This window comes from Oryctolagus cuniculus, chromosome 4, assembly GCF_051225735.1.
Source record: "Oryctolagus cuniculus isolate XC-2025 breed Fujian yellow rabbit chromosome 4, ASM5122573v1, whole genome shotgun sequence".
NCBI classification, from domain to species: Eukaryota; Metazoa; Chordata; class Mammalia; order Lagomorpha; family Leporidae; genus Oryctolagus; species Oryctolagus cuniculus.
In genome coordinates this window covers 92,197,347-92,216,505 of record NC_142870.1, presented here as the reverse complement: position 1 = coordinate 92,216,505, position 19,159 = coordinate 92,197,347, and the positions used below count along the sequence as shown (strand labels likewise).

Sequence of the window (19,159 nt, the reverse complement as noted above, 5' to 3'; positions counted from 1 at the left end):
CCAAGACTCCCTTTCTGAGATTAAGAGTTGGGAGGGGACTACATCTCTCCCTTTCACAGCACCTTTTTTTTTTTTTTGAGTGAATAATGAAAAGGATACCCCAAGCGATGTCATATCCTACCCAACACCATCTGGTGAGTTAACTTCAACAGAAGAAGGGACTAACAAAGACCACCAGAAGAAGCTGGGGCCAGGCCCATAGCATGCCCAGGCATTTGGCCAAAGCAATTAATCCTGTGAAAGATAGTTTAAAAGCCCATGGCTTTATGTGGAAATTAAAAAAAAAAATACGAATGCCAGAGCCACTTCTCAAGACAGATTCTGGCTTAATTGGCCCAGGGTGAGGTCTGGGCACGAGCATTTTTGAAAGCGCTGCAGGTCATTCTGGTGCACGGCCAGCATTGAGAGCTGTGGGTGTAGAATAATAACCTGGTGGAGAGTCCAGTGGAACATAGTAGAAAAACCCTTGGACCCAAGGTTGAGTCTGGGACTTTTCCAGACCACCAGTGGAACTTCGGCCAAGTTGCTTAACTGCTTTTATCCTCATTTAACCATGAATCCCTTCCTCACCCCAAATCTGAAAACTTCACGAGACAGAGCCCAGGAAAGCGCTTTGCCATCTCTGACATGCTATGTCCCAGGGAGCCAAGACCCTTTCGAGACTTCCAGTGGAGAACTTTTCTAGAAGTTCCTTTGCTCTTCAACTGAGTTCGTTGCAACCATTAGTTAACGTATGCCCAGCAAACAACAGACATTTTGTCCAAAGACAAAGAAATAGATCACGGACCATGTATGGGAGGTGGACATTTGGACAAGGAACTATTACAAGGACAGTAACAGGTGCAGTTCCAGCCCTACCCTGGTGAGATGGTAGTCAGGGGAAGAGGAAGTGAGTTTTGAGCCAGTCAGGTCTTCTAGGTGGAAAGTAGGGGGGATGGTTGTTCCAAGGTGAGGGTTGCACACATGTAGAGATACACAGCTGTCACTCAGCCCTGAAGTTGGGCACAGCTGGGGCATTGTGGGGTAGGGTGGGATTTAGATTCCTGACAGGTAAATCAGAATATCACCCCATGCGAATGGGCATATATTTCATTTTCTCAGGAGAAGGGAAAATGTAGTTTTACTGTAGGTTTAAAATTACAATGGGCTGGTAAAATGGAGCTACTGGATACCCTGAAGGTTTGATTATGGCTTTGACAGCAGGTAATTGGCCCCGATGCAGAGAAGTTGCTAGGTGATTTTGAGAATGGAGATAAATAGAAAGACTTCTCTATTAAAAGAAAATTAGTGGGACAAGAGGCATTTAGGGACTTAACACATCAACAGTTTTTTTTTTTTTTACTTTTTTGTGTTTTTAGCGGCATTAATATTTATAAGGAATATAAATAGTACAACGAGCTGGGTTTTAAGATTTGCAGAAAAGAAAAAGAAACTTGTATGGAATACCTGGAAAGATGAAGACCAAGGAAGGCAGAAGAGCTTAAAAGCAGGTAGAATTTAAAGTCCTAGGTTCCAGAACACCAAAAGATCCTTTTGTTAAGAAACGTTGCAGTATCCCTTTAAGAGTCATTTGGTGCCGGGATTCATAGACTGATTCATGCCACCAGCTGCCTCTGATTTCAGTGAGAAACGCAGAAATGTCTAAACTGTAAAATGGGGACAGGTTTCTAGTGTGTGTTTTTTTTTTTTTTTTTTTAATGGAGCTTTAACTGGCAAACTTTCGGAGAGCCTAGCGGTGGGAAACGGGGTCTTTTCCGGTCGGAACAAATAAACACAGAAACGCAAACCTAACCCTGAAAGTGTCTGCAAGGCCACATCAAGGCTGTTTGCAGGGGAGAACAATGAAAAGGCAGCCTTGTGGGCCACGGGAGGAGAGCCTGGTGGCCGGCAGACAGCGCCCTGCGCCTGCGGAGGGGGGGACCGTGCCGCCGCGGTGCTGGTGCTGGAGCCGGCTTTGCACAAAGTCTCCGATTTCAACTTGCTGGGCTCAGCAGCCAGGGGAAAGCGCCTCGCGCGTCTGCGCCTCCCTTTACAGAACCCTAAGGGCTGTTGAGAGACCCCTCCCCTACCCTCCACTCAGAGGACCCGCAGGTGAGCCTGCTCGGGGCCAAGGTCAGCCGCTCTCGCCGGCTGCTTGACACCTGGCCCCCCGAAAGGGCGCAGTGCCCTCTCCTGCCCTGGTACTCACCTCATTTTCCTGCCTTGCGCCCTCCTGGCCTCCTGGTCTTGGTCCCCCCTGGGCCGACTTGTCTGCGCGCTCGTCCCCGGTGCGGTGTCAGCGATGCCTTATCTTTGTTCTGAGGTCCCTGTGTGTCTCTGGAATTGGCTGGCATTCTCCATTCAGGTCACGCCTTCCCCTGCCTGCAACAGATCCCCTCTCCCCCCCTCTCCCCCTGGCTGTTCCTCTCTCCTCGCCGGCTCTTGACTGCTCTTGCACACACGCAGAGGGGCCTGACACAACAGTCTGTCTTCAGCCTTCCGAGATCGGCTCCTCCACGTCCCTCCCTTCTGCTACAGCCGATTTCAGTCCTGGAGAGAAAGTGACTGGGAGGCTCCCAAAGGTATTTGTACCACCAAGTGTGTGTGTGTGTGTGTGTGTGTGTGTGTGTGTGGAGACAGTGCAGGGGATGAAGTCTAGTGTCTGTCTTCACTGTCCCTTGCCTCTTGGCTGTAATTTTCTGCTTGTCTTCAGGACACCAGCAAAAGAACCCCAATTAAACCGAAACAGCCACAAAGGCGATTCTAGCATTCACACCAGGAGGAAGAAAAGAGCTGAAGCCCAGAGCCTCGGTCTGTGTGCAGATGGGAGCAGGTTTTCTGGGAACAGAGCTGCCAGCCTGGAAAGTGCAGGAGCACCAAGGCCGGCAGCACGGGCTGTCACTTTCCAGGCGCAGGTGACACTTGTTGGCACTGTGCTGCAGCTCAGGGCAGAGGCCCGAGCCAGCCCAGGGAGGGCCCATCCCAGCAAGAAATCCTGGTGCCCCCGGGGTGTCTGAAAGCCCTGGGCCTGGGTGCACCATCTCTGTACCCGCGGTGTGTGCAGACGTGCGACACTGGGGCTGCGGGAGCTGAACAGGAGGAGAGAACTTTGTCGCCTGGACAGTTGTATGGAGGGAGGTGTGTCTGGGCGTAAACCATGGACAGGTTTTGCTGAGGACTTTTTCTTTGTTGGACACAGGCTGGGCACGAATGTCTTTGCAGGTGCTCTCCCAGACCTGGGAGCATTCCACTATTCCATTCATTTTAAAATGAGCAAACTGAGGCTCTGAGATTAGACAGCTTGCTAAGATCAACCAGTTCTTCCTGAACCCCCAATGCGACCACCACGTAGAGCTGAGAGTCATTGAGCGCCAAGTGTCAGCCACTGTTAGAAGCATCTAGCGCATCCATTCTCTTCAATGATCTCTCTGTCTCTTCTAGGCGGGCTGTGATGTTATACCCATTTTCCAGATGAGAGAATTGCCCAGAGAGGTCAAGTGACTTGCCCTAGATCACACAGCTAGGAAGTGGTAGGGGCAGAATTTGATCTCTTGGCCACTATGTTACACTGCCTCTTACTAATATATTAGCATGTAGGTGGAATTTCAAGCATGCACACAAAGCACAGAGCAATTCAATTTGGGTCATTTTGAAAGGCACACGGGACTCAAAATCAGAGTTTGGCTGTCGTCTTTCCTTTGCATCCAAGCTGGCTGTGCACGGTGGGTGTGGTCCTTACCCTCTCGGATCCTGTTTACTCAGGTGGAAAACGGAGGTTGCTAGGAGGCCCGAGGGAGACTGTGCTTGTGCGAGTGCATGACAGCAGTCAGGGGGAGAGAGAGCGAGCGAGCGAGCGAGCTTCCTGCTACTCCCTGCTACTCCCACGGTGGCAGTGGAGGCTACGCTCACACTCCCCACCTCCAGCGAGTACTCCCGCAGCACATTCTGGGAAGCCCGGGCTTGCCTCGCACTAGAATTCTTGTTCCGTTTTAACCCTTTAGAATATCAGCCTTGTGAAGCGTGGCATGATTAAGAGGCCAAGGTTCCTGATGCAGGTGCAAGCTTAGGAGAAGAGACAATATGATTGAACTCAGGCACTGTTGGAGAAAAACATTGTTTTCTGTTTCAGGCAGGGTAAGGAAAAAAATGCCTTTAAAATTCTCATTAAAAAGACTCTCCGGCTCTCCAGACATCAAATAATTCTCACAAAACAGCATGTTAATAATTTCAGTGCAAATGAATCAGAAACACATGGGCTCCATTTCTGCTGGAATACACAGGGTTTGAAAACCGAAGGAGAAAGAACTTGGCAAGAAGCACACTGTGCCGTGCAGAGGGTCCTGCTAGTACGGGCATTCTCTCCGTGTCTGCTGTGGCTGAGCAGACTCTCACTTGTTCTGGACATAGAGGGAAGGACTTGGGAGGGACAGCCATCAGCTTTCTCCTTGTAAAGTGTCACAGAACAATTAGGCCTCCTGCAATAATTTCCTGGCCCTGTTTTTACAAGCCTGCCAATGGTCAATGGGAGGCGTTTGAAGTCTGCTCTAGGCCAGAGTTCTACCAGTCGCCAGCAGATCTGAAAGGTGTGCTGCATCCCTGGGAGCCAGCCAAGGTACAGAGGAACTCGGCATGCAAACGTGAGTGGTGCGGCCCCCTGAAGGATCTGGGTGCAGGAGATTCGGGTGGGATGACATTTGCGCTATTGTCCCTGAGTGGTCACAGATCCCCGTGGCTGGGAGGAATGGAAGGGATGTTAACCTGGGAGTTGGAGTTTGGAGAACAGGGTGCGACAGCCGTAGGCTAACTCCAACGTGGTTTTGGGTCAGCTGCCTACTTTCTGGGCGCGGGGTGGGGGGGACATCTGTTTGCCCGACTGTGAAGTCAGCGGCTTGGACTCAGTTTCTCGTGGAGCCCGTCAGTGTGTGAATCTGATGGGACGGAGCCGGTTCCCCAGATGGCTGGACCCGTGGAGGGAGCTCGGGTTCAGAGCAGCCCTCAGGGTCACTGGCCTTTCTGTGGTTCTGTTACCATTACTCAGACGTTCAGAAAAGGAGTCAACTAATTTTAGAAAAGTTGGGACAACAAGCGTTGAAGCAAGCACCAAAGGCCTGGGAGCGTGTCATTTAGAGCCCTGGAAGTGCGGGGTGGCGGAGGCGGCCTCGCCAGCCCCGGGCTGTGGGCAGGGGAAGGGGCAGAGCTCCCGAGACAGTAAACCAGCAGCATTCCTACCCGTTCCTGGTTTACACGTTCTACCAAAGTATTTATTTTATGCCGCTTCTGAGGGAGAGTTTCTGGAATTCCCTGAATGTGTTAGAAAATGTTAAGAATTTGGGCCATGGTTTTCTACTGGCAAATCCCAAGATCCAGGCTTTCTATAGGGAACCTAAAAAACCAAGAAATAGCTCCAAAGAGAGCGCGACTCTGAATTAGATTTGGGGCTGCACAGGACACTGCCTCCCAGGCTGCTGACAGCCGGGGCTTCTGAGCCTACTGGATCTCCACAATAACGTAAAAAAAACTTTAAAACCCCACCCCGTGACCTGCAGATGGAACGGAATGGGTAGGGCGCCTGAGCCTGAAACTTCTTCCTTACGTAATGTTGCCATTTTGGGCACATTAACCTAATGGTACATCTTTCAACTGATGGCATCTTCGATTTGATGACATGCACTCACCATACACCAAACACATCCACACTCCTTATGGCTTGTGATAGTCACTTGTTCTGAGAAGGCTCTGAGGTTCAGAGAAACTAAGTGTGGCCGTTGTGCGTGACCGGTGATCCTGACCCTGAACTCAGAGCTCTCCCCTCATCTGTGGATCTTCATGCTCCTTGTGGACACTGAGCACCCATCAACCGTGCTGTCATGTGAGTGCCAGACCTCAGAGAAGGGAATACGGCTTCTGCTTAAAAAAGAAGCAACGAGGCTCTGCTACTGTCTGAATTGTGCCCCCTCAACCCCCTAGTCATACGTGGAAGATCTAACTCTCAGTATCTCAGAATGTGCTTGTATTTGCAGAAAGGGCTTTTCTTTGAACGTGAAGCGTGAACTCTGGCTCCAAATGCCTGTGTTTTTGGAAGAGGAAATTAGACCACAGGCACACCCAGAGGGAAGGACCCGTGAAGGCACGGGGAGGAGAGGCCTCAGAGCAAACTGACCTTGCCAGCACTTTGAACTTGGACTTCTCACCACCAGACCTCTGGGAAAATAAGTTTCTGTTGTTTAAGTTACTGAGTCTGCAGTATTTTGTGAAGGCAACCCTGGCAAATCCATGTCCCGTGCACATCTCCGTCACCTCTTCTCACCCAATTCCACTGTATACCAATTATAGTTCTATCCGCTCACATTATCCCCCCTTTCCCACAGGTTCCCTAGACGAAGCAGAGCCAAGCCAGGACAGGAGAAGAGAGGCTGTGGCCATGGAAGCCAGCAGGCAGCAGGCAGATCCCGGGAAGTCAGGGTCCTCACCTCGCTAACTCCCCACTGGTGTCTCTCCACCGCTGCCTCACTTTCCCACCCTCCTTCCAAACTCCCTCACTCGTCTCTCCTTCTGTTGCCACCTTCATTCCTTTCATTAAGAACAGAGGCATATGGCACAGGGCTTACCACTCTTCCCCACCCCTGCCCGTACCCTGGGGGCCACTGGCCTCTCAGACTGCAAGGATCTACCAAGCCCCAAGTGAGCACACACTCAGACTCCTTGTAGTGATGTTTTGGCATATCTAGCAGAAAAAATTAAATTCTTAAAAATTTCCAGAGAGAAAAAGGTCAATTACCTACAAGCAAATAAATTTCTTACCACTACTTAGAAATAAGAGGAATACAGACCATATCTTAATGTGCAAGAGAAAAGTGCCTTGAAACTTATAATTGTACACAAGCTGAATTTTTACGTTACAATAAAGTGGAAATAAAGATAAATTCAGATTCTGGGAGTTTACCACTTGCAGACCTTTACAGCGAGAATTACTGGAGGATGTTCTCTAAGAGGAGAAAAAGTGTTAGTGTTGGTAATACTTTAGGGAAATGGGTATACTTAAAGAATGAATGTGAGAACAGCAACCTAAAGGGCAACCTCAGGATAAAAGTAGCATTAAAAATGTTCTTACTGGGCTGGCATCATGACGAAACAGCTTGAGCTGCCACCTGCAATGCTGGCATCCCCTATAGGGGTTGTTTGAGTTCCGGGTGCTTCACTTATGATCCAGCTCCCTGCTAATGTACCTGAGAAAGCAGCAGAGGATAGCCCAAGTGCTTGGGCCCCTGCACCCATGTGGGAGACCTGGATGAAGCTCCTGGCTCCTGGCTTTGGCCTGGCCCAGTCCTGGCCATTGCAGCATGGCCGTTGCAGCCATTTGTGGAATGAACGAGTGGATGAAAGATCTTTCTCTCTCTCTCTGCCTCTCCCCACCCCCAACAACTCTGCCTTTCAAATAAACAAAATACTTATTTTTTAAAACGTATTTATCTTGTCAGTCAACAATTTCACTTCAAGATATTTATCTTCAAGAGAAACACTCTCATATGTGCAAGCATTTTCATTGTTGTATTATTTGTCATTGTGAATAATGGGCCTTGATCAAGTAGTGGCTAATGATGACATTTTCCTACTATGGAATATTGAGCACTAGTTAGAAAGAATGAGAGATATCTTTATGAAACATGATAGATTTGGCTACAAATATTGTTAAGTGTGAAGGGTAAATTGGAGAATGATCCAAATATTAGGATACGATTACTTTAATGAGAAAAATCAAAGGACTTATCAAACAACATGTATTTTGTACATATCACAGAAATTTTGTAGGCTATACTTTGGATGTTTATTTGTCTTCTGAATGCCCATCGAGGCACATATGTTAAAGGCTTGGCCCCCAAAGCATTAATTAGTGGTACTAAGATCATTACCAGGAAAACTGATCCAGTGTTGGTATCTGAAGGTGAGGCTTTTGGGAGGTGATTGGGTTGGATCAGGTTGTTAGAGTAGAGCCTCCATGATTGACTGCTGGGGGCTTTCTGTGGAGAGACACAGACAGGTGGTGCACTCCCTTTTGTCATGGAGGGCTCTGTGTTGCCTCAAGACTGTGAGAAGAAACATCATGGCCAGCTGCTGAACCAGCAGGGCTGCCCAATGGTGGACTGCATATCTCCAGAACCACAAGCAGAAATAAACCCCCTTCCTTCATAGTTAACTTGTCTTATGTATCTCATGGTTGTAATGAAAAACTAATATACACACTGTGTATATTTTATACATATCATAGAAAAAAGTGTGGACAGAGGTACAGCAAAATTAACCAGTTACATGTGTGGAGGTTATGGTTTCAAGACTATTTTTATCTACAATCCTTCAAGTTTTTAGTGCCAGTCATTATAGGACGTGGACAGGATTTTGCTTGGATTCTCAGTACAAAAGGAAATCACTGATACCCTTTTTTTTTTAAAAAAAAAGAAACATATTTATTTGCAAGAGAGAGAGAGAGAAGGAGAGGGAGGGAGGGAGAGATCTCCATCCACTGGTTCACTCCCCAAATGTCTTCAACAGCCTGGGTTATGCCAAGCTCAAGCCTGGAGACTGGAACTCAATCTGGATCTCCCACATGGGTGACAGGGACCCGACTACTTGAGCCACCACCTGCTCCCGGGCTGCATAGCACCAGAAAGCTGAAACAGAGCAGGACTGGGGCTCCAATCTGAGTACTCTAATAGCAGATACAGGTGTCTCAAGCAGCTGCTTAACCTGCTGTGCCAAATGCTGGCCTCCACTCATGCGTTTTAAGGAAGGATATGGCACAGTGGAACTTACACTTACAAAAGGTCTCTCTGGGTATTAAGAGGAGAATAGATTTGGACATGGGAGACAGGGAGACCAGTTAGGAGGCTGTGGCAATAGTTGGCACCTGGACCCATTTTTGTATTAGTTACAGAGGGCACAGAGCCCAAGTTTCAAGAAAATGTTTTAATTTGAATATCTTTTAAAATCAGAATAAAAATAATACTGAATCCAACTTGAATTATATTTGCCTTTATACTGACACAGTACAAAATACAGATTTGAATAATTTTTTTATGGATGAAGAAAGCAACTCTGGGTAGCAGGGAGAATGCTCAGATAGTTTGGAGTGGTGACAGCAGGCCTGGGGCTGAGAGGACTAAGGCAAAAGAAAGATAGATTCTGTAAGAAAAAGAAAAGATGCACGGGTCTGGCCTTCAGCTGGGAATGAAGAATGAAAGAGAAGGAGAAAGCAAAAACAGACCCCAGAGTTCCCACCTAGGGTGCTGTTGGTCCCATCTACTGAGATGGGAGACAGGAGTGAGAAGAAGGTCAGGGTCAGGGTGGTAAGCGCACTGCATGCCAGGCTGCTGTTGAAGTTTGCCACATGGGTCAGATTCTCAAGGCTGTCTGGATGTCATAAATTCACACTTCTGTCATAGCCTCCGGCCCACCAGACCCAGACTCTTCAAAGTGGGCCAGGATTCAGGATCACTGCATTTTCTGAGACACAAAAGTCTTTTAAAAATAGAGAACAGCATGACCAGATGGTGCTTTAATAAGTTCGCGTGTGTGCTAGGTGCATGGGACATGCATGAATCTGATGTCCCATCAGCATTCTCTGGCTGAACCACAGGGCAAATTAAACACTTTGGTTGTTACAACACAGAAAATCTGAAAGACAATGACTTTTTTTCTTTTAAAAAATAGGACTTTCATAATAAAAATACATCTTCACAAAAAAGGCATCTCAGGAAAACGGATGGTTTCTCGGGCAATCATATGTGTGTCTTTTCCAGGTTTATGCACTTTATTTTTTAATTGACTAAAATTTCAGTTGACAAATAAGGACTGGGTATATTGATGGCACATAGCGTGTATTTTGAAATACGGATGCATGGTGGAATGGCTAAATTGAGCTAATTTTCATATGCACTATCTCACGTTTGTACCTGTGGTGAGTACACTTAAAAATCTGCTCATCAGGATGTCATTAACTGTGTTCTAAATTGCACAGCAGATCCCGATGAATGATTCTTTTCTGTGTGATAGAGATTTTGCATCCTTTGAACAATGTCTCCCCACGCCCTGTCTCTTTAAGCCCTGGGAACCTCCACTCTGCTCTCTGCTTCTGTAACTTCCAGTACTCCACATGTAAGAGAGATGCTACAGTATTTGTCTTCCTTTCCCCCACTTATTCTGCTTAGCATGTCCTTTAGGTTCATCAGTGTGGTCACGAATGGCAAGAAGTCCTTCTCATTTAAGGCTGAATACTATTTCATCGTGTCTTCATCCACTCATTTGTCCAAAGACACTTAGGTGTTCTCTGTACCTTGGCTATTATGAATAACACTGCAATGAACCTCGGTGTGCAGAGATCTCCTAGAGAGATCAACGTCAGTTTCTTGAATGTATATCCAGGAGTGGGATTGCCCAGATCCTGTAATAGTTCTGTCTTGAGAACTCTATGCTATTTTCAATAGTGGTTGTACTAATTTACATTCCCAACAGTTGTGAATAAGGGTTCCTTTTTTTCATATCTTCACCAAAACTTGCCTTGTCTTGTCTTTTTGACAATAGCAGGTTTGAGATAATAACTCACTTGGTTAGCATTGCATTGTCTTAGATACATTGGTCATTTGTGTGTCTTTGGAAAAATGGTTGCGTTCTTTAACTACGTTTTAATCTAGTGATATGTTTGTTTTTGCTACTGAGTTGTATGATTTCCTTATATTTTGCATATTAATCCCTTACCAGATACATGGTTTGCAAATATTTTCTCCCATTTTATTGAACCACCTGTGAGTATCCTAGAGATAAATCTCACTTCATTAGGGTGGGTGATCATTTTAATGTGTTGTTGAATTTGATTTGCTAGTATTTCATTGAAATTTTTTGCATGTGTGACCATCAAGGATATTGGTTTGTAATTTTCCATTCTTGCAGTGTTCTTTCCTGACTTTTCTGTGAGAGTAGTGCTGGCCTCATAAAATGAGCTTGGAAGTTTGCACTCCTCTTCAGTTTTGGGGAACAATTTGCAAGGATTAGTGTTCTTCTTTGAATGCTTGGTGGAATTCAACTATGAAACCATCTGTTCTTGGACTTTTCTTTTTGGGGCATTTTTTGATTCCTGATTAAATCTGCTTACTCATTCTCTGTTCAGTTTTTCTTTTTCTTCATTATTCAGGTTATTTATCCACTTATTCCAGGTTATCCGATTTGTTGGTATAAAATTATTTACAACAGTCTCTATGGTCCTTCCATTTTTGTGATCTCAGCTGTAAAGTCTTCTCTTTCATTTATAATTTTATTTATCTGCATTCTCTTTTTTATTGAATAGTCTAGTTCAGGGCTTGTTAAAATTGTTTACCACTTCAAAAATGAACTCTTAGGTTTATTGATCTTTTGTGTCATCTTTCTAGTTTCTATTTCATTTGTTCTACTATAAATTTCATGATTTATTTTGATTTATTTTCTTCTATCAATTTTTTGCTTAATCTTTTCCTAGTTCCTTGAAGTTAGGTTGTTAGTTTGCAATCTTTCTTTCTCTTTCTTTATTTCCTTATTTTATCCCTTCTTTCCTTCTTTCATCCTTCCTTCTTTTTCTTTCTTTCTTTCTTTGATTTATGTATTTGTTTGAAAGGCAGGGTTACAGAGAGAAAGGGAGAAATAAAGAGAGAGAGAGAAAGAGAGAGAGAGAGGAGAGAGATCTTCTATGAACTGGCTCACTCCCCAAATGGCTGCAACAGGCAGGGCTGGGCCAGGCTAAAGCCAGGATCCAGGATCCAGGAGCTTCTTTCCAGGTCTTCCACATGGGTGCAGGGGCCCAAGCATCCTTTGCTGCCCTCCATGCACATTAGTAGGAAGCTGGATCAGAAGTGGAGCAGCCAGGACTTGAACTGGCACCCATATAGAATGCTGGCATCACAGATGGTGGATTTACCTGCTATGCCACAACACCTGGCCCTTTTTTTCTTAGTATAGGCCTTTGTATCTACAAACTTCCCTCTTAGAAGTGCTTTTGCTGCACCCCATAAATGTTGTTATGCTGTGTCTTCACTTTGTTTTGCTCAAGATACTTTTTGGTTTCCTTTTCAATGTCTTTCTTTTTAATTTTTGAGATAACGCATTTTCATTTCATGTGATAGTCTGAGGCTTAAGGCTCCACTAAGTAGAGTTCAACAAGGAGCAAAAAGACCACAATTCAGCTTTTTCATGGACTCATTTGTTGTTCAGCAATATGTTGTTTAATTTCTAAATATGTGTGAATTTTCCAAAATCCCTCCTCTTGTTGATTTTTAGTTTCACGCTGCTGTGATTGGAAACGGATGATAAGGTTTCAAACTTCTTGAAGTTGTGAAGACTTGTTTTGTGGCTACATACACGTGTATGTATCCTGGAGAATGCTCCATGTGCACTTGAGAAGAATCGTATTCTGCTGCTATTAGATGGACAGTTCTGTGTGTGTCTGGTGGGTCTGCTTGGTCTATAATTTATATCTTTAGAGGAAATCAATCAAAAGCTTTCATGCTTGCTCACAGCACTGGGCAGGGCCAGGTGATTCCCACCCAAGGTGTCCCGAAGAGCAAGAAGGCACTGGCCCCTGTTCCTAAATTGCCTCATATCTCCTCCCTGAGCCAACTGGGTGCAGACCTAAACAGAGGTGACAGAAGTGGCAGCAACTGCACCCTGTCAGGCCCTGGTAAGCATCAGGGATCACTGACTCAGCTTCAGTCATGTCAGAGGCTGGAGGAGCTGATGATCATGGCAGGGGACCTTTGCACTGACCAGAGCCACAACTGGACAAGCGTCAGCCTTCTTCAAGGCTGGCAGGACCAGTGAAGTCTCACTTCCCGCCTGTCCCCTCACCAGTGCTACAGCAAGCTGCAGATCCCAGCCACTCCTCTCCCACCAGGCACTGTGCATCCCTGGAGCATCTCTTGCTCTCTTGGTCCTCTCTTGAATGATTTTTCAAACATCCGCCATGCCTGGGGCATGTGGGTGAGCTTGCCCACCCCAGTTCCTCCGTCCCTCCTCACAAGACTGGCTGAAACAGGTAAGAGGCAACTGCTTCCCACCCTTCCAAACACACAGAAACTCAAGATGGGGCACTGCAGTGCGTGCTGAGCTCTTGGGAGATTTCATGCTTCACAAAGTCAGATGTGTAAAAAAGGTATCCTTTAACTCATCTAGGAAGTTGCAATGTTTTCATATACACTCATAACGCTTACATATAAAGCAATGTTGTGATAATGCACTTTTGGAAAGTTAAATTTACAAACCAAATTAGATTTCTCTAAAAGTTATATGCCTCCAGTATTGACATGATGTAAAGATTAAATACGTAACAGTGAATTGTGAAAAAGAATGCTGACAATATAAAGTAATGGGATAAAGTCCAAAAAAGAAAGGTTGGTGTTGTAGCATAATGGGTAAAGCTGTTACCTGTGATGTTGGCATTCCATTTGGGTGCTGGTTCATGTCCCGGTGGCTTCACTTCTGAACCAGCTCCTTGCTAATGCCCCTGGGAAAGCAGCGGAGGATGATCCAAGGGCTTGGGTCTCTGCACACATACGGGAGACTCGGAAGAAGTTCCTAGCTCCTGGTTTCAACACTGCCCAGTCCTGGTTGTTGCAGCTATTTGGGGAGTGAACCAGCAGATAGAAGACTCCTTCTCCCTCTCCTTATATCTCCCTTCTCTCTGTAACTCTTTAAAATACAAAAATAAATTTTAAAAGCAAAACTAAAAAAAAAAAAAACCTACATGCTCCAAACTCCAAAAGATTAAAAGGAGTATTTGACAAATGAAGAAGTGTATTCCACACTTTTCCTCTAGATGCTAGGTGAATGCATGGAGGTAGCTAATAATGTCTGGTGGACTTTCACGATGGTGAATTGTATTTTGAAGTCTTGCATTGTAATGAATAGCTGCTTCTTATCTTTTTAAATTTTCGAACATTATTCTCCTTGGAGAATATATTCGTATTCATTTTCTGTGTGGCATGATGCTTTTTGAAATTCTTCTGAGATTTGGTGTGTATCAACATGAGCATCCCTGTTCTTGCCATACTTAAGCTCTCCGTCTTCCGTGGTGTGCATCTGTGTGGTAGGTATGTGGAATTCCATTCTGCACGCACTCCTAAACAGACCACAAGTCTAGCAGAAACAGTCTTGGGGAATAAAACAACAACGCTGTTGCAGAAATGACTCCTTATCCTACTGTCCACATAATTATTTTCAAACCATTTGGTCACTTTGTTGGCTTCTTCAGGCAAATGTGGCTTTATTTCATTAACAGCTTCTGCAATTTCATCAACAGAAAGAAATGCCATTGCAGACAAATGACGCATTTTGAAACTGAAGTTTTCGTTGTTGTCCTATCATGTGGCCAGTCCATTCATCTGGATTTTCCACCAAATGAATTGAGTGAATGGAAAAAAAATCAAATGTTATTGGTAATGCCTTGAAATTCACTTTTAGAAGCCTCGATCACACCTAGTTCCAGATTTGTTATTCCGGTTTGGGTTTCAGCTAAAATCCGTTTTCTTCTCCAAAGTTCACTAAATTTTTAAATAGATACCTGCAAAGTACTTTATTTTTCCGATCATTCATACATAAATGAGTGGATAAGTTCTGGAACTTTTGGATCCGGTAGTGGCACAAATCAGATGAAAGCCATGAAGACAGTTTTGAAAGTGCCATCCTTTAGCCAAAATGAAGCAAGTGTTAATGTTTCCTGTGTTGCATTTGATGGTAAACAGAAGCAATTTATCTTCTTTGACAGTCACATTCTTCACCAAGAATAGTTTGTCACTGGATGTATTTTGTAACACGGGAGGAAACTCCAAAGGCCTTTGGTTCAGAAAGTCCCTGAGCTTGTTGAATTTCTGTTCTATAATAAAGTGCATCTTTTAGGGTAAGCATGGTGCTATGAGTGAAGAGACAGAAGCAGTGCATGATTGAATAACTTGGCAATTGTTTTGCATAAAACCAAAAATGCACTAATCCTCTACTTAATTCATCTTTCTATTTTTCCTATATAGGCTCTTTTTTTGGGGGGGGGAATCAATTTTGGGGGATTTCAGCTTTCAGGATTTCAACATTTGGAGTTTTAATATTTTGGGAGTGTGATTTTTGAGAATTTAGTTTTTAAGAATTTTAGACTTTGGGCCGGTGCTGTGGCACAGCAGGTTAAAGCCCTGGCCTGAAGCGCCGGCATCACATATGGGCACTGGTTCTAGTCCTGGATGCTCCTCTTCTGATCCAGCTCTCTGCTATGGCCTGGGAAAGCAGTAGAAGATGGCCCAAGTCCTTGGCCCCTGCACCTATGTGGGAGATCTGGCTCCTGGCTTTGGATCTGCCCAGCTCTGGCCATTGCAGCCATTTGGGGAGTGAACCAGTGGATGGAAGACCTCTCTTTCTGTCTCTACCTCTCTCTCTGTAACTCTGACTTTCAAATAAATAAAATAAATCTGAAAAAGAAGAATTTTAGACTTAAAAGATTTTGAACTTTTGGGTTTTCAACATTTGGGAATTTGGCATTTAAGGTTGTCTTTCAGGATTATGATCAGTTTAATTTCTCAGTGAACTTTATACCTTCATATCTTTTTATGTTGTTACTAGTGTTCTTTCATTTCAATTCAAATAAATTCTGTTAGTAAAATGGCGCAGTCTTGTCTGTGGTGTGATTTACATCCTGGACACCATCCTAAGCTCTAACCTCTACCACCATTGCTGGAAGCCAGGTGACCAGTTGGCCCAACCACAGGTGTCAGCTCCACCCCCACCCTAGTGGGATTGGATTCTCCTACTTCCCTGTCCCTCCAGCAAAGGAATAATAGGACCTGATTCCTAAACACATGCTCTCTCTCCAGATCTTTCTTTCTTCTTCACCCTCTCTCTCTCTCCTGATCTCCCTCTCTCAACCTCTCCCTCTTTCTCTCTTCTTCACTCCTTCCCACCCATCTGTCAGATTTTCCTCCATCAATAAACCTTTTCCCTTAACTTGGGTGTTTGTTGTGTTTTGTGATGGCCTTACATGGGTGTTGTGACTTGGATCCAGGCTCTCCCATCGACCTTGCTTTCCCCTTGGGGATCTGAGCTGCTTTGGGGTCCTGGATTTCTGCTGGTCACAAAACACACCCCTGGACCTCCTTCCATGCCACTGAATGCTCCATGATCTCCATCTACACATTGGCCTTTCAAATTCCTGAGGTAGGATGGGGTGGGCAGAGGATCCTCTCAGTGAGACTCTATGGGTTGTGGTTCTACTCGACTTCCCCCCTAAGTCCTGGTACCAGGCACCGCAACTCCTATGGCCTCGAGCCTCTCCAGACTCTGTCCGGGCAACAGTGGGTGTGGGTGATGACTGAACCCCATGTTTCCCTTCTACAGGCTAAGCCCTGGGCTCCAGTGGGTGCATGGGTGATGACCCCCACTCTCTGTTCCCATATCCTCCTGTCAGGTGGCGGTGGTCTTGGGGATGCCTGATATCTGCCAATCCGACTCTATGGGTCACCATGGGAGCTTCTCTTCCTATCAGATTCTCCAGTCCATGTTTGACCCTGACACTATTCAATATCTTTATCACTTCTGTGAGTTTTTGGGAAAGTGGAAAAAATTTTCCTGTGTCTAAGCTTTCTTCTATCTCAGCTCTAAACTTTCTCCAGCTCAAGTTCTCTTGACTTCCAAAGCTCTCACTAAAAAAGCCAAAACCCCTTTCTTCTATGTTAGCTGCTCCAGCTCTCACTGTCTTGCTGTATCTCCCTCTCCTGCCCCGGAATTCCAACGTTATGTCAGAACTAGCTCTGTCCAAAGGCTACTCCCCTGCCTTACCTATGATCCTCTTTAACACCCTACTCCCGGGCAAGCAAAGGCAAGTTTGGGAATGGACCCTGTCTCTCTGCCTCCACTCTCCAGCCCTCATCCTCCAACTGGTCTTTGCCTCTCCATTCCTGTTCCAATTTTACCATAAGAATACCAAGGGAGTGGTGATTCCATCAGTCTGAGCTCCCAGTTTACTGCAAAACAAATTAGGTATCCTACCCTTTTGATGGCTCTTTTGTTTTATCATGAGCAAGCCAGACAGGATAATCAGGTCTTTTGATGGGTTTTGTCCCTGTCTTGTAACTCAATGTCAAGCTGTCCTCACCAGGTTCCCTCATTTCCTACAAACTTGATTTCCTGGTGAACATTTCCTGGACTGGCCCTTCAAACCAGCCAGCTCACCAGGTTTATTACTATTTCCAGACATATCTCCTTTTCCCTAATGCCCCTTACTCTGCCACCTGTCAGATTCTCCTCCTTAGGAATCTCTGGAGGGTGCCCACCTGCTCTGGAGGATGCCCTCTCCCATTAAACCTAACATAATGGTGAACAATTGCCAGTGGACTTTTTGTCCCTGGCACATCGACCTTTAGCCTGCAGTCATCTTTGGGACCTGTGTGGCAGCTGCCTGAACATTTTGTTTCAGAGGCAGTTCCAAGTAGCTGACTGCTGACCAGGCATCATTGGCTTAAGGTGTTCTTTGGGTAAAAAGAAAAGTAGACTCAAATTCAATTAGAATGTAAAAAGATGGCTTTGGTAAATAAAAATTTTGCACATGAAAATTTGGTTCAGCTGTAGCTGGACGTTGGGTTTAAAGGCCTTTCTCTCTTTGAATCTAGGAAGATCACTGCTTTTTAAAATATTGCTTTGTAACTTGCCAAACTTATTTTGCAATTTGTTTTAGCAGGTTTCCGATGAAACAGCAATGGGTAATCAGTACTCATTATAGCCCCTGAGGTAGATGTTGCAATCTCTGGTTTAATGTCATTGATTTATAACTAGAGTTTTATAAAGGGATAGAATACCACGTGAATGCAATTTTGATCTTAATTCAGATAGAGGTATGATATAATACCACCATCCTCAGTCATCCAGGTGTAATTGCTAAATGTAAATTGGGTAAAGGCAAATGATATCAATGTGCTTAAACGTAAATGCTTGTACTCTTAGCACTTTATATTCTGTAGAAAAACTATTGGGTTTGATAATGCTTTTGTAAATTGTCCATAAAAAATAGTTTAATGCTGCTTAAAAGTAACTAAGGTTAAAATTCAATGTGTTATCTTATTTTGAAAATACTGTCTTAATTTGGAGCATTCTAAAGGGTGATTTAGTAATGTAAATCAAGGAAATCAGCAGATGGAAAACAAAAGTTATTAGTCTATGTGACATAGAACTAGAATCTGATCCTCTATTAAAGCAATGAGATTTTTGCAGCACATATGTTAGTAAATATTTTGAAATAGTCTTTTAAAATCTGTTTAAAAACAGCAGCATCTCCTTTTAATAGTTTTGTTTAGTTGGTGACTCTCTGTTGTCAGTTTTCCAGCCAGTCCCAGTAAGCTATTTTCGCTCCCCTACTTCCAACTCTGTTAAAACTGTTCCAGGTTATGGGATATGATTTCATGCACTAGCTCTTAAATTTGAGGTTTTATTTCCAATTTTTGAATTAACCAAAGAGACACCGATTTTGTGTTCTGCTAAAGTAATCTATTAGATTATCTTAATGTCTCTATTAAGTTCTGATTGTTTAAAACATCCAAATTTCTATTAAGAGTTACAGTTTGTTTAAATATATGCTTATTCTAAAACATCTGAATAATCACCTTGTAACAGTGATCAAATCTGGTCTATATTATGTCATGATGTTAAGGAATCTTATTTCAACCCGGTATTTTAAGCCTTCTTGGCATCTTTGACAGGCATTCAAAAAAATCGAAGTTCCAAATTCTTCAGACTTTGATATTTCCAGTTGGGCCCCTGGAAATATCAAAGGATATTTGTCGCTCCCTGTCTTCGCGGAGGAACGACACAGGACCCTGCGCTGTTCTTTTGTCTGCTTGGCCCTCCCCGGGTTTGCTGCTGGTTCTTCCCGGGTTGGCTACCGTCCCTTCCACCTCCGTGGAAGGGCGGTTCCCCCTGCCACTTTCCCCACTTTCGCGGGGGAGTGGCACACCGCCAGCCGGCTCTCTCGGGGGCTGCTCAGGTGTTCCTCAGGTGTTCCTCTTAGATGTTCCTGGTGCATGTTGTTTCTCTCCTCCTTTATAGTCCTCTTCCACCAATCCCAACTCTGCTACCCACACGCCGAGTACGCTGCTCTCCTCCAATCAGGAGCAGCTCCTGCTGTTTATTGGTTGAA

General features: G+C 44.7%; 1 protein-coding gene and 1 long non-coding RNA gene across 5 annotated transcripts in view; one reads left to right on the top strand and one right to left on the bottom strand.

Annotated features, from left to right (window-relative positions):
- The window catches only part of MASP1 (MBL associated serine protease 1), a 73,726-nt gene extending 71,187 nt beyond the window's left edge, over positions 1–2,539 (bottom strand). For 2 of the 3 annotated variants that reach the window (XM_070073181.2, XM_008266637.5), the window contains exon 1: positions 2,189–2,324. In XM_070073181.2, the coding sequence (XP_069929282.2) occupies positions 2,189–2,193 (5 nt within the window). In that variant the 5' untranslated portion in view covers positions 2,194–2,324. Of the gene's footprint in view, positions 1–2,188 lie in introns of all 3 variants that reach the window. The other variant, XM_008266639.5, reaches the window with a different exon arrangement.
- Positions 2,371–19,159, top strand: part of LOC138849495 (uncharacterized) — a 29,067-nt gene continuing 12,278 nt past the window's right edge. Inside the window, exons 1-3 of one of the 2 annotated variants that reach the window (XR_016232524.1) lie at positions 2,417–2,561; positions 4,487–4,616; positions 6,348–6,902. This is a non-coding gene — a long non-coding RNA (uncharacterized LOC138849495). Of the gene's footprint in view, positions 2,562–4,486; positions 4,617–6,347; positions 6,903–19,159 lie in introns of those variants that run through there. The other variant, XR_016232523.1, reaches the window with a different exon arrangement.